Source organism: Marmota marmota, unplaced genomic scaffold (assembly GCF_001458135.2).
Source record: "Marmota marmota marmota unplaced genomic scaffold, marMar, whole genome shotgun sequence".
In the NCBI taxonomy this organism is placed as follows: domain Eukaryota; kingdom Metazoa; phylum Chordata; class Mammalia; order Rodentia; family Sciuridae; genus Marmota; species Marmota marmota.
The window spans coordinates 25,902,312-25,918,190 of NW_026000249.1; the positions used below are offsets into that span (position 1 = coordinate 25,902,312).

General features: G+C 39.4%; 1 protein-coding gene across 1 annotated transcript in view; it reads left to right on the forward strand.

Moving 5' to 3' along the window:
* The window catches only part of Sytl5 (synaptotagmin like 5), a 224,669-nt gene extending 210,098 nt beyond the window's left edge, over window positions 1-14,571 (forward strand). Inside the window, exons 14-17 of the mRNA XM_048796389.1 lie at window positions 4,031-4,139; window positions 5,596-5,743; window positions 9,358-9,566; window positions 11,017-14,571. Coding sequence (XP_048652346.1) covers window positions 4,031-4,139; window positions 5,596-5,743; window positions 9,358-9,566; window positions 11,017-11,159 — 609 coding nt within the window. The 3' untranslated portion in view covers window positions 11,160-14,571. The remainder of the gene's footprint in view (window positions 1-4,030; window positions 4,140-5,595; window positions 5,744-9,357; window positions 9,567-11,016) is intronic.
* Window positions 14,572-15,879: the final 1,308 nt, after the last annotated feature.

Consider the following 15,879-nt stretch of genomic DNA (forward strand, 5'->3'; position numbering starts at 1 on the left):
CAGGGTCTCTTAACCACTGAGCCACATCTCCAGCTCTATTTTGTATTTTATTTAGAGACAGAGTCTCACTGAGTTGCTTGCCATTGGTGAGGCTGGCTTTGAACGCACAATCTTCCTGTCTTAGTCTCCCGAGCCACTGGGATTCCAGGCATGTGCCACTGTTCCCGGCACTTGTACTTTTAATTTTTTATGAGCCTCCATGATTTTTCCATAATAGCTAATACTAATTTGCATTCCCACCAACAGCCTGCAAAGGGATTCCTTTTCTCTATATTTTTTCCTTTTGTTGTCTTTCGTCTTTTTGATAATGCCAGTCTAACAGGTTTGGGGTGATATCTCATTATAGTTTTGTGTTACTTTAATGATTAGTGATTTTAAGCATTTTTCATAAACCTGTTAACCATTCACATATCCTCTTTTGGGAAATGTCTTGAATATCCTTTGCCCATTTATTTGTATGTTTTGGTACTGGGGATTGAACTCAGGGTCTCTTAACCACTGAGCCACATCTCCAGCTCTATTTTGTATTTTATTTAGAGACAGAGTCTCACTGAGTTGCTTGCCATTGGTGAGGCTGGCTTTGAACGCACAATCTTCCTGTCTTAGTCTCCCGAGCCACTGGGATTCCAGGCATGTGCCACTGTTCCCGGCACTTGTACTTTTAATTTTTTATGAGCCTCCATGATTTTTCCATAATAGCTAATACTAATTTGCATTCCCACCAACAGCCTGCAAAGGGATTCCTTTTCTCTATATTTTTTCCTTTTGTTGTCTTTCGTCTTTTTGATAATGCCAGTCTAACAGGTTTGGGGTGATATCTCATTATAGTTTTGTGTTACTTTAATGATTAGTGATTTTAAGCATTTTTCATAAACCTGTTAACCATTCACATATCCTCTTTTGGGAAATGTCTTGAATATCCTTTGCCCATTTATTTGTATGTTTTGGTACTGGGGATGGAACCAGTGTTGCTCTTCCACTGAGCTACATCCCAGCCCTTTTTATTTTTTTTTTATTTTGAGACAGTGTCTTGCTACATTGCTAAGGCTGGCCTTGAATTTGGGATTCTCTTGAGCATGTGCTGGGATTACAGGCATGTGCTACTGCACCCGACCCTTTGCCTGTTCTTAATCAGGTTATTCATTTTCCTACTACTATGTTATTTGACTTTTAATGCATTTTGAATATTAATCCTTTATCCCATTCAATAGATTATTTTCTCACTCTGTTGATTCTTTCCTCTGCCAGAAGTGTTTTACTTGGATGCTATCCTGTTTATCTATTTTTGTTTTTGTTGACTGTGTTTTGGGGGTCATATCCCAAAAATGTTTTCCAAGACCAGTGTTATGAACTTTCCCCTTATTTTCTTCAGCTAATTTTACCATTTCAGGTCTTATGTTAAGTCTATAATCTAGTTTGACTTGATTTTTTATGTGATATAAGGATTTAATTTCATTCTTCTGCATGTAAATATTCAGTTTTCCCAACGCCAGTTATTGAAGAGACTTTCCTTTCCTCTTTGTATGTTCTTGGTACCTTTGTTGAAAATCAGTTAACCATAAAGGTGTGTATTTATTTCTGTGCTCTCGATTCTGTTCTGTTCCATTGGTCTGTGTGTAACATGCTGGTTTGATTACTTCAGTTTCTCAATATTTTTCTTGAACATATATTTTACTTTAAAACAATTACCTGTCCATTCGTGTGTATATCTTCCATTATTGAAGACAATTTTGTTTGACTATGGGTTTAGTAATTAAAATTCTGGAATATCTTTCTGGAATTAATTTTACCTCCTAATGCAACATTAACAAAAATTTCTCACTTGAGTTTTTCTAAAGCAAAACCAAAATGTATGAACACTTACAGCAGGGCACAGTGGTGCACATTTGTAATCCCAGCTACATGGGAGGCTGAGATAGGAGGATCACAAGTTCAAGGCCAGCCTGGGCAACTTACAGAGACCCTGTTTCAAACTTAAAAAAAATAATAAAAGGGTTGGGGATGTAGCTCAGTGCTAGAATTCCCCTCAGTTCAATCCCCAGTACCAAAACAAACAAACAAAATAATAATAAAAAAACTCAGAATGGTTTCAAAGTAAACCAAATGCAAAATCTTTCTTAATGTTCATGGTATTTTTCTAATGTTTTCAGCCTTTTTTTGTACCAGGACTTGAACACAGAGTGCTTAACCACTGAGCCACATCCCCAGCCCAGCCCTATTTTGTTTTTTTGTTTTTTTTTTAGAGACAGTGTCTCACTGAGTTGCTGAGGGCCTTCCTAAGTTGCTGAGGCTGGCTTTGAACTAGCCATCTCCTGCCTCAGCCTCCTGAGCCACTGGGATTACAGGTGTGCACTCCATGTCCAGTTCTTTTACAGTTTTAAGCCCACACCTAAATAATAGCAACCTTGTTTTAGGATCTTAGGCTCTTCTAAAATATTCAACTTAAATTTTTATAGTAACAGCTTTCTTTTGCACCAATCAACTTATGTGATATCAAATTATATAATGACAATCACAAATATGGCTAGCAGAAAGAGCTTAGGGGACTAATGCAGTGGACTCTTGGTGAGCATGCCTTTCTGCTCATGGAAGCAGACAGTGATTGTTGTAGAGAGGATCCTGCTCTTCACTGGGGATGGAGAACATTAATTAATCTGATGAGTCAGTTAATGTGGGTAGATTAATAGAGCTTTTACCACAGATATCACCTGGATAAACTGAAAGTTGATTGAAAGTAGGGTCTGTGTCTCATGTGTCCCCACAATACTTAGCAAAGTACTTAATAAAAAGTAAGCATTCTGGATATGTTTGTAGAATGGAACTGAATTCAATTTCACTACCTTATTTTGAGCAGGACTTCATTGCAGAAGGGAAATGGTAATATGCCAGGAGAGGGTGTTACCTTGGAATCTTCTAGAAAGAGTACCAAAACTACCCCCCACCAAGATGTTAGATATGTGCTTCAAGATGACCTTTGCAGTATGTAATTATAATGCTATAAGGCTTCATCTATATTGTGTTCTACTTTCATAAGACTTGTTGTCTATTTTATACAACATCACCAGTATATTTTAATTTAAGCCAAAAAGCAACAGAACTTAACCAATGAGCCATATTCCCAGCCCTTTTTTTGTATCTTATTTAGAGCCAGGACCTCACAGAATTGCTTAGGTCCTCTCTAAGTTGCTGAGACTGGATTTGAACTCTGGATCCTCTTGCCTCCTCCTCCTGAACTGCTGGGATTACAGCCATCTGTAACCACACCAGGATCCAGTTTTTTATTATTACAAATGAAGCTGATAGGAATATTAGTGTTCATGTTTCTGTGGATATAATTTTTCATTTCTCTGGAATAAATGCCCAAACGTTTAATTTCTAAGTTGCATGGTAGCTGCATGTTTAGTTTTAGGAGAAATTATAAAACTGTTATTTAGAGTGGCCACACCATTTTACATTCCTGCTAGCAATATTTAAGTGAACCATTTTCTCTACATTTTTTATTTCATATTTTTATCCATATTGATATTTGATGATACAAGTTACCAATACTGCCTTCAATAATGGGTGGCTGGCAGCCCATTGTAATCAAGCATGACTGCCTACTTTTCCCATCTTGATCACTTAGAAAAGCTTCAAAACATCAAAGACAGGGAGACATAACTTTTGGAACTGTTTCTGAGGCATATTTATTCCTGCCTCACACTGCATACTGTATGCATATGATAGGTGATAGCTTAATCTTCAGGGTATTATTCAATATCCATTGAGGGACAAAATATGTGTAATATATCTCCTTTCAAATTCCTTTTACTTTAATGTTAAAAGTTATATGCAAAAAAAAGTTATATGCAAATGTCTTAGTATACTTTTCTAGGCTTTCTTATAAGTCATCTCAAAAAATAAGAACTAACATAGTTGAATGGAAATGGATTTTCACATTTAAGCCACCAAGCAAATATTGTACATTCAAACATGGGTTGCAATACTCTATGCCAAGCGTTTCACCTCTTTCTTGTCTCCCTTTGGCCAGATGGAGTTTGCTGCTGACATTGGCCTTCAATACAAAGGAGAACTAACAGTTGTTTTGCGCTACATTCCTCCAGAGGATTACCTGATGGTTCCACAAGGACAGCTTCAAGGTAGAGTAAAAATCAATGACTTTGATCAATGACATTCTATATTTACAAATATGGAATGGCACTCAGGGATTGGTTGGGCTATGTTACTGTTACTTTTTTTTTTTTTTTGGTACCTGGGATTGAAGTCAGGGGCACTTGGCCACTAAGCCACATCCCCAGACCTATTTTATATTTTATTTAGAGACAGGGTCTCACTGAGTTGCTTAGCGCCTCGCTTTTGCTGAGGTTGGCTTTGAACTCTAGAGCCGACCCTGTCCGAAGCTGACAATTTATAAAAAGAGAGTTATGGAATTTTCTCTTTTGGAGACTTGGTGCTTGTGTCTGGCTTTTATAATTCTCATTATAATGGTGACTCTAGAAGCAGCTCTCAGGATCTTTTCTGATCCCTTCTTTCAGATCCTGTGATAAGTATGCTTTGTAGGGGACTAGTTAAGTTTTGAAGTTTACTTGTTCACTTTCTTGCAACAAATACAAATGAAAGACTCATTTAGAAGGAATCAAATTTATTTCTTCCCACTTTTTTTTTTTTTTTGATACTGGGAACTGAACTCAGGGCCATTCGATCACTGGGTCTCACTGAGACAGGGTCTCACTGAGTTGCTTAGCACCTCACTTTTGCTGAGGCTGGTTTGAACTCAGGATCCTCCTGCCTCAGCCTCCTGAGCCACTGGGATTACAGGCGTGCACCACCACACCCAGCTTTTTTTTTTCCACATTTTTTATTGGTACACTATAGTTGTGCATATTGATTGGATTTGTTGTTACATATTCATACATGCACACAATACACAATACAACAATCTAGTATTATATATTAGTGATATGGGTCAATATCACTCCCAGCACTTCCTCCCTCCCTATGTCCCACCCCTTGGTCCCTTTCCTCTTCTGATCTACCTTTGATTTTTAGGAGATCCACCCCCACATTTCTTTTCCATTTCCCTCTGTAGTTTCCATTTTTGAGAGAAAACATATGGCCCTTAAACTTCTGAGTTTGGCTTATCTCACTTAACATTATATCTCTAGTTCCATTCATTTTCCTGAAAATGACATAATTTCATTTTTCTTTATGACTGAATAAAACCCCATTGTGTATATGTGCCACATTTTATTTATCCATTCATCTGTTTATGGACACCTAGACTGGTTCCACAATTTGACTATTATGAATTGTGCTGGAATAAACATGGGTATGCATGTATCACTGTAGTATGGTGATTTTAATTCTTAGGATAAATACTGAGGAGTGGTATATCTGGGTCATGTGGTGGTTCCATGCTTAGTCTTTTGAGGAAATTCCATATTGAGAATCCAATTTAAACAAATATAAAATATACAATAGCATAAACACCCCATTCAGTCAGCAAATGAAGTCAATGTTTGCAGATGTTCTTTGCAAATTTTGAAGTGGAATCCATGATCATCATCTCTCCACCCCCGCCCCCCATCATTTTAGTGGCTGATGCAGGAAAGAAGACCTTTAAAAAGGGAAAGAAAAAGGAATCACCTGTAATGTCTGGAGGAATACTAGAAGTGTTCATCAAAGAAGCAAAGAATTTGACAGCGGTGAAATCAGGAGGCACCTCTGACAGCTTTGTGAAGGGGTAATTTTGTTTTAGTGCATTTCTGATACTTGGGAGATGAAAAGATCTATGATCCACAAGACTGGTGGCTATGAGGCTTCCATGTTCCATTCCTAGGACATGTCCTGAGGAAGAGCCAGCCACCCTAAGTGCTGGCTCTTATATCTAAAACAATAGGAATGTCGAGGGAGCTACTTCTTGAAGCTTACACTGTGTTTCCAGAATGTTTCAGGAGTTCCTGTCTCTCTCACCCTCAAGACCAGCAGATTTTCCTTTGATATTCATTTCTTAAAGGAAGAAAAAGTATGATTTTCTGTGCATAATGTACTTTTATTATGGTTTATAATTATTTGGTGCCAATATAAAACAACCACCAAAATATTGGATACTTGCTATTTTGCTCTCTTGGGAAATTTTTTAAAGTAGACAAATCAGAGCATCTTCCTTGGAGATAGGCACTAGAGAGTGTTCTGGAGAGCCTCCAGGACCATCTGCTGAGCTAAGACGTGATGCTGGCTTTACAGAGAATCATAAAGCACATGAGGTAAAGCAAGTTCCTTTGCTGGCAGGCCACCAGGTTAATTCTTTGAGTCAGATGACAGTTTTTTCTTCTCGTGCAGCCTTCTTAGAAATGTGTATTTTTCTTACAAGAAAATGAGTCATGCCTTTATCCTCAAATGTTCTTTTTGTTTTGTTTTGTTTTTTGCCATGCTGGGGATTAAAACCAGGGCCTCACATGTGCTAGGCAAGCGCTCCACCACTGAGCTATCTGACCCCATCCCACCGTTGCACATTGTGACTTTGGTAAAGCCAATAGCCAATAGTGAAGAGAAGCCGATATCTGGGGCTTCCCCATTGGTGAACGTGTGTCCTCGTTCATCAGTTTTTCATTCTTTCTTGCAATAGATTGAAGCATAGAAGAAATACTTTTTTGGATCTTGAGGGTACAGTTTGTCTCACCAACCCCACCATCCACTTGTAGCCTCTGCTGCTCACTGTCTTATGGGATAAGAGGATGGCTCCTGGCCCATGACCTCACTGTGACCTTACAGGGGTGACTTACTATCTTCTGGAACAGTTTTCACTTTCTCCTATTGAGAATTTATGAAACAGAAATAATAAAGGATAGCATTTTTGCTCTATTAAAAAAAAAAGTCTAACTTTCCAGTAAATTTTCTTCTTATTTGTACTTAAATATTAAGCTGATTTTAAAGGAAACTGACATTTTTAAGTTATTTATTTATTATATATGTATATATATTTTTGGTAATGGGGACTGAATTCAAAGATGCTTTACCATTGAGCTATATCCCCAGCCCTTTTTATTTTTGATATAGAGACAGGGTCTTGCTAAGTTGTTTAGGGCCTCACCAAGATGCTGAGGCTGGCCTTGAACTTGTGATTCTCCTGCCTCAGCTTCCCACATTGCTGGGATTACAGGCATGTGGCACTGCACCCAGCCCTGAAATTAAAAAATAAAAACAAACAAACATAAAATCAGAGAGAGAGAGAGAGAGAGAGAGAGAGAGAGCAAGAATAGACCTTTATGTAAGTTTAATATTCTAACATTTTAAAATTACATAATTACTTAATTATATTAGTTTGTCAGTGAGCTAAATTAACAGTGGCTTAAAAAAGACAAAAGTTTCTCTTTATTTCTCTTACATGTCAGAAAAGACTCAAGCTAATGTACCCATGGCAGGCATGGAAACATCATAATTATAAGTGACACAGTATTTTTTCTGTCTTATTATGGTATCTACTTCTTGCACCAGGATAGCTGCTCAGATTTCAGCTATTCCATCCCAATTGCGGCTGGTAGGATACTTCCTATAAGTTTCATACAAAACTATTTCATATGTCCCACTGGCCAGAACCTAGTCATGTTGCTGTACTAGCTACAAAGGGGCAGGGGGTGAGGGTGGAGGTAGTGTTGTTGTTTTTTTTTTTAAACCAGGGATTGAACCAAGGGGTGCTCAACCACTGAGCTACATCCCTAGCCCTTTTTGTGTTTTTTATTTTGAGACAGGGTCTCAGGGTCTCGCTAAGTCATTCAGTTGCTGAGGCTGGCTTTGAACTTGCAATCCTCCTGCCTCAGCCTCCTGAGATGCTGGGATTATATGCCTGTGTCATTACCTAGGTTAGAGGTAGTCTTTATTCTGGTCACACTTGTACCTCAAATTTTAAAATGGGGATTTCTTTTAGAGGAATACATAGAGACTGAATGTTGTATGCCAACATGAATTCTCTGCGTGGTACACAAAATTACATTTTACATGATCTATTGTATCTTCTTTATTGTAAGCTCACTTGCTTGTGATACTTTTCATCATTGTCAGATGCACTGATTCCATACACATATCAATCTCCTTCCCTAAAGCATGCTCCCTGAGGGAGAAAAAGTAGTATTCATCATGTACATAGAGCCTGGGACAGTTGACTATAGTAGAAAAGGCCTAAGCACACATGTTTAATTGGACAAGAAGTTCCAAAAAGCACCAATGAGAGAGTGGAGAAGGTGAGATAGAAGAGGGAGAAAGGTTGATTAAAAAAAAAGACATGTTTGGGGCTGGGGATGTGGCTCAAGTGGTAGCGCACTCACCTGGCATGCGCGGGGGTGCTGGGTTCGATCCTCAGCACCACATAAAAATAAAATAAAGATGTTGTGTCCACCAAAAACTAAAAAAAATAAATATTAAAAAATTCTCTCTCTCTCTCTCTCTCTCTCTCATTTAAAAAGAAAAAAAGATATGTTAATGGGCAGTTTAACATTATGGGTCACTAGGACTCAATTTTACTAAGGAGGCAACAAGGAACTCTGTAAATGTTCCTTAGGGTTGTCCCTTCAAGGGATAAGGAACCCCAATTTCCAAAACTCATTGATTGAGGATTTTTCCCAAAGGCATTGAATCACCAGTAATTCCAAGGTGCTCACTACATAAGTTGAGCTCACACAGGAACAAAGTCTTAATTGGCGAAGTTGAGACACACAGGTGCTCTATGTGCAGAACTGAAAGTGTGTGCCAGGAACTGTCCATCCTGGCTATAAGTCAGCTCAGAGGTGACCCAAGAAAAGACAAAAAAGGGCTTTTGGTAGTATTTATTAGAGGAGGTATTTCCTTTACAAGATGGGGAGAAGGACCAAAATAGGATTAGAAAAAATAGAGGGGGTGTATTACTATTGCCTCACTTAAAAGAAAACTAAACAGCCATTCCACAATGCAAATCCAGATGTAAACATATGAGAACTTGGGAGAAGCCAGGCACAGTGACACATGCCTGTAATCCCAGTGACTCAGGAGACCGAAGCAGGAGGATCACAAGTTCAAAGCCAGCCTCAGAACTTAGCAATGCCCTAAGCAACTCAGTGAGACCCTGTCTATAAATAAAATACAAAAAAGGGTTGGGGATGTGGCTCAGTGACTGAGTTCCCTTGAGTTCAATCTCCCCAATACACACACAAAAGAAGAACCTGGGAGAGAAAACCAAATACATATATCACATTTGTATGCATGCGCACATATGCACACACATGCACACACACACACATACATACACACACCAGGAATTACCCATAATTCAAATGATTACTTGAGCGTATCCCACTGATGGTTTGATTGTGTTTTTTCCTACAGCTACCTGCTCCCTGATGACAACAAAGCCACAAAGCACAAAACTATGGTCGTAAAAAAGAGTGTTAATCCTCAGTGGAATCATACTTTCATGTTCAGTGGCCTGCAACCCCAGGATATAAAGAATGTTTGCCTAGAACTTACCATCTGGGACAAGGAGGCCTTTTCCAGCAACATCTTTCTAGGAGGAGTTCGTTTGAATTCTGGAAGTGGTGAGGAACTTGGGAACCCTGAGATAGTCTGTGGCTGAGCATGGCACAAGGGCATGATTTCTTTATGTATGAGGTGTAGTAAATGTTCATATAGTTTCAGCAATAACTGACCTGAAATTATCACAGAAATTCCATTCCTTTAGCTAAAGATTTGCTCATTGATAAAATAGAACCATTACTCCTATAACTTCATATCCTTAGGCTAGACGTTTGGGAGGTATAATGTTTATATTCATATATATGTTGGCGGGCAAAGCAGTGGTGCATGCCTGTAATCCCAGAGGGTCATGGGGCTGAGACATGAGGATTGCAAGTTCAAGACCAACCTCAGCAACTTAATGAGGCCCTAGAAATTTAGTAAGAGCCTGTCTCAAAACAAAAAGGGCTGGGGATGTCATTCAGAGGTAAAGTACCCCTGGGTTAAATCTCCAGTACAAAAAAATTTTTTTTTTCTTGGGTCTTTAGGTTTTTCTTAGGAAAGACTGTTCAAGACAGCACAGGCTTTTTTTTCTTTTGTGGGGGAGGTACTGGGGATTGAACTCAGGGGCACTTGACCACTGAGCCACATCCCCAGCCCTATTTGTATTTTATTTAGAGACAGGGTCTCACTGAGTTGCTTAGCACCTTGCTGTTGCTGAGGCTGGCTTTGAACTCATGATCCTCCTGCCTCAGCCTCTGGAGCTGCTGTGATTACAGGTATGCACAGCACAGGCTTCTGATAGTGAAGACAGGACCTTCAAGGCCAAGTTTACCTAATCCTCTTCTCTGTTCTGTCTAGCACTTGCAGCCATTATTCATACTGGTAGAATTGAAACAAAACCAATTATTTTCTCTAAAAAATAGTAACTAGTGCTGTTTATACAGGTCATGGAAACACACCACTGGTGCCACAAGATGGAACTATAACAGGGTGTATTGGGGGAGGGGCACATTCTAGTATTTGAGCATGTGAGCACTAGCAGAGCACATGCAGTCCGCCAAACCCTCCTTATCCCATTGATTAGACAGACATATATGTTCTGCACTATTATTTCTGTTGAGAAAAACCCCACCCCCTATAATGCTTTACTTATTTGTAGATTAATTAGATCTAAGGGTATCTATGCCACTCCGATCAGAGAAGTGATCGTGTTAGAAAGAGAGCTGAAGTCAGCTCATTCTGTCATGTTAACTCGGTCCCAGTGAGCCAGCTCTCCATGGAACTACCAAAGTGGAGAGGAAATGAACCACCAGAGCTGGCCTGATTGGTCTCACATTGTCTAAGCAGAAAAAAAGTAGTGCAGGTGCAAAGGACTGATTCCATTCTGACAGGGCTCATTAGATGGGGAAGTGATAACAAGCCAGAGAAGGGCTCTCTCATTAAAAGGCTCCCTCACTGGCTGATAGGTGCCTTTCATAAGGTGAATATATCTCATCTGTGAAATGTAACGCTCCCCTTTCCCTTCTTCAGGTGTGAGCCATGGGAAGAATGTGGATTGGATGGACTCTCAGGGAGAAGAGCAACGCCTTTGGCAAAAGATGGCCGACAATCCTGGAACCCCTGTGGAGGGGATACTCATGCTCCGTTCCAGCATGGGGAAGTGTAGGCCCTGAAGGAACCAGTTCTTCGAGGATAACTGGGGATTGTCTGTCTGGCTGCCATTTCCTACCAGTAGTCCAAGTCTAGGACCTTGGACTCTGTTTCCCTGCCATTTTTCACCTGAGGGTATTGGGACATGAGGGGAGAGATGTCAGTGTTATGAACACTCAGGATCTTGCTGAGTGCCAAAAAAAAAAAAAAAAGAAAGAAACAAAAAACCATGCACCTCTGTTTGTCCATGGACCAGAGCCTCCTTGATTAGATAATAGAAAGTATACCACACTGTCCTGTCAATAAGCAAATTGTGTAGTGGTTCATAGGCTTTATATGGTAACAGAAATGGCACAAGCTTATTTAAAGCAATTAGAGATTGGGGTCTCCAATCTTTTTCTGAGTTACTTTAGGTTTTCTCAAATAGTTGGAGCAGAAAGGAAACCACTAAGAAGGCAGATCGTTTGAAGAGTTAAAAGCAGGCATACTGGCCACCCTTTGCTCACCCTAGGAATTCCTGCGATCCAAAGAAGGCGCGATGGGGGATGGTTTCCTGTTCCTGTTCCTGTTATGGTAGCAAACTTAAATTGAGCAGGTAGTGTTTCAGGATGGACTGACAGGGCTTGCTCTGGTGACTATGGAATTCATCTTCTAAATCAGCCTACTTTTGAGAGAAGAGAGCTCAGTAATTATACCACCACAACAGATGTAGACTAGAATGGACCTAGGTAAACTGGGATATATAGGGTCACCCTACTGATGACCTAACTATTAACTCTGTTATAAACATTTATTTTTAGAAATGTTCTAAGCCATTAACTAAAAAGGAATAAGAAAAAAAAGGCAATCAATACATCTTTTCACATTTTGTTCATTGAGACAAGTTTAAAGTTTAATGCTGCTATTTCATTTCTGCCTCTCTGTTGTTTTTTTTTTTTTTTCCTTTTTTCCTTTTTTATTTAGAGACAGGGTCTCACTGAGTTGCTTAGGGCCTCACTAAGTTGCTGAGGCTGGCTTTGAACTTGAGATCCTCCTGCCTCAGCCTCCGGAGCCACTGGAATTTCAGGCATGGGCCACTGCACCTGGCTCATTTCTGTCTCTCTTCTATACTAATATAGGAGTCAGAGACTCTACTTGTTCTCTCCCTTTTATGTTTCCCTCCCCCAAGTTCTCATTAGCTCTTTTGGTAGTGGTTAGCTATAGCCATAATAATGCTGAATGAAAACTATGCCAAATGTCAATGACTTAAAACAACAACCTCTTTTTTCCTCATAGTTATGGAGCCTGCCTAGGGCAGCTTTGCTTCCTGCTACAGGCCTGAGAGTCTAGGTATGCAGCTTGTGTCTGTTTCTTGGATGAAACAGAATGAGCGCCACTGCTCAAGTACATTTAGATCCCCTGCTTGTGTCATGTCCCATTGGTCAAAGGAAATCCATATGGCCAAGCCCAAAAGTCAGGAGGCAAGGAAATATACTTTGCCTACATTGAAGCCATGATAAGAATGATCATGCAGGAAGGGATACAAAAATTGGGGCCAGTAATTCAATTTGTTGTATCTTCTTTACCTGGAATTCCAAATACTTGAGTCACCAAACTTAGATGCAAAGGTAGTTACAGATAATTCTAATTCAGGCCTGGTTCTTCATTTTGAGAATTCTAAATCTGAAGCCCAGAGAGCTGAGATGACTTGCCCAAGGTCATGGGGAGGCTGTGGCAGAATCTGAACTTCAATCTTAGGCCAGTGTTTGTCCCATTGCAGTCCTTGACATGATTCTATGCTTATTAAGGTGGACACAGGGCATATATCAAGGAAGATAGGTGAGAGTCTGATTACTTACGCATGAAATGCATGACCTAGGAATGTTCTGGAGCCATAGTCTGGCTCCTCAGCTCATTTTCTCACTTGAATACATATAAAATCCTTAAAAGTATAGAAGGGCTGGGGTTGTGGCTCAGTGAGGGCTGGGGTTGTGGCTCAGTGGTAGAGCGCTTGCCTTGCATGTGTGAAGCCCTAGGTTCGATCCTCAGCACCACATAAAAAAAATAAATTAATGAAATAAAGGTATCATGTCCATCTACAATTAAAAAATATTTAAAAATGATTAAAAAGTATAGGAACTGAATTTTAATAGTAGGAGAACCAGAATCATATTCAGGTTTCTTCTGGACAGTTGTTCCATTATTTTTAGATTGCCTCTTGAACTTTGAAAATTGATTGAAGAATGTATGTAGTATTATTCTTCACAAAGGAATTAATAATCCATTTTCAATATTGTTCAAAACTAGGCCATCTAATTCTAGAAAACTGACGTTATTAGTCTAGCATCACTTAGAAAGTATGGTACTTTAAAAAACCACACTCATATCTTCATGTTGCCTTTTTTAAAAGCAGAAAACAAAAGGTAGATGATCATCACTACTTCCCACAGAAGAAATAAATTGTCTTCAGACTTGATGTGACTCATTCTGTCTTCAGTGACATTTTTAGGGGAAGTAGTGATGAAGTCTAGAGATATCTCTGAAGTAGATACAACAAAGTAGATTTATTCACTAATAATAAATGTGGCAAAATAATAAATCCCCAAATTTATAACTTGAATTCAAGAAGAACATGAAATTTATATGTTCAGAACTTTGCTGCATTTTGAGCAATTCTCTGTATCATGGTTTCATAAAATCCAACACCTAACTGGATATCTATTAGACAAAACCCCAGATATGCAAAAGTCTATCAGAAACCTCATTTACCAAGTTGAGATAAAATAATAATTCAAAACATAGGTAATACTTATGAATGGCACAGATTCCAATAGTTCAAAATTGTGATAGAAATATATATATATCAACCTCCTTGTTCTTTTTTATAGCTACAGGGTATCACACTATTGGAATATTTATTTAACCAGGCCTGTCAAATGCCATGTTAAATATGGCTAACTAAGCCATCTGTGCTTAATGGCTTCTCTAAGCAATGTTTGCTTTAAAAATAAACACTATGAAATTCAAAATGAGATATGTATTTTTTCCAGAAATTCCATTTCTGGGCATATATCCTAAAGAGATAGGTGCATATGTGAGAAATAAGTACTTATAAGGACATTTATTGCAAGAGATTGGAAACAGCCCAAAAGCCATAAGTCATAAATGCCTGCTCCAGACGCTCTCATGCAAGCCCAATCCAATGAAATGACCCACTATGACTTTAAGATCAATTTTACTTAGCAACTGTCATTGCTCACCAATCAGAGCTTGCCTGCTCCCCAAAGTCATTGCCAGCACCTATGAACTTGCTTCCAAAATAACTTGTGTAATCCCCTCTCTCCAATAAAACCCTAATCTTTTACTTAATTCTCTGGCCATACCAGAGATTGCTTCAGTCTTATGTCTGATTGTAATCCTGTGTTTTATTCCCAAATAAAGTCTTTTTCTTGGAAATTTGTTGCTATATTTGTATTTGACTTTGACAAACCAGATCCATTTGCTTCTATGACACCAAGATAGTTTGTGTTTCAAACACGTTCAAAACTGAATGCTGAGTTCTTTGTCCCACCATCTCTCTCACACCATGTCTTCCTCCTCCAGTGCTCCTTGTCTCAGTACTTGGTCCCATCATCCAACCAATTTCGGTAACTAGGCACTTAGTAGTAATCTTTGATTTCTGTCTCTCCCTTGCTCTGAGGCAAAAAATCAATCAGGAAATCATACTAATTCTGTCTTCTCAATATCTCTAGAGCCTATGAAAGTCTCCTTTCTCTGTGGCAAGCCACCATTACCCCATTCTAAAATTATTTCAATGGTGTCCTTGCTGTGATCTGGGCAACCACTCTTTTTTTCTTTTGTGTGTGTGTGTTTTTGCAAGGGCGGGGGATGTCATGGTACTGGGAATTGAACCCAGGACCTTGTGCATTCTAGGCAAGCACTCTACCAAATGAACTATATCCACAGCCCCTGGGCAACCACTCTTGTCCTCCCTCCATCCATCCTCCACACTTTAGATAGAATGATTTGTCCCAAAATGTTACTTAACATGTTCAAACATACAGAAAGGTTGAAAGAATTTCATGGCAAACACCCTTAGACCCATCACCTATATTCACCATCTACCATTTGCTCATCATGATAAATCTCTCTCTCCATCCCCAGAGTGATCTTTAAAACCTTCCACAGCTTTCCATTGTCTTGATTATAAAACACAGATTCTTGTTCATAGCCCTGCATAAGGCGGCCACCACTGGGGCTGGGGCTGTAGCTCAGTGGCCCACCACTTGCGTATCATGTATGAGGCACTGGGTTGGATCCTCAGCACCACATAAAAATAAACAAAATAAAGGCATTCTGTCCATCTACAACTACAAAAAAAAAAGGCCTCTGCCTCATTCTGGCTTGTCCCAGGCTGTCTTCCCTCCCTTTCTCCTTGGACACACAGTGCTTGACCTGCTTGTCCACAGTGCCAGGCTGCAGCCCACCTCACGGTCTTTGCTAGGCATCCTCTTAGTCCTTCTCCTCATCAGCCTGCTTCCCATTAATCATCTGGGTCTTAAATGTTACATCCTCTGAAAAACCTCCCCTCATCCTCCGCTGAACTAGGTCACAGCAGTCTGCCTCTATTTCCCCTTCACTGCACACATGGCAATTATAATAAATTATTCATGTAATGAGTCCTTTAATGTCTGTATCTATTCCCTCCCCACCATGTAAGATTCATAAGGGTAGAAACACTATTTTTTTTTACAGCTACATCCC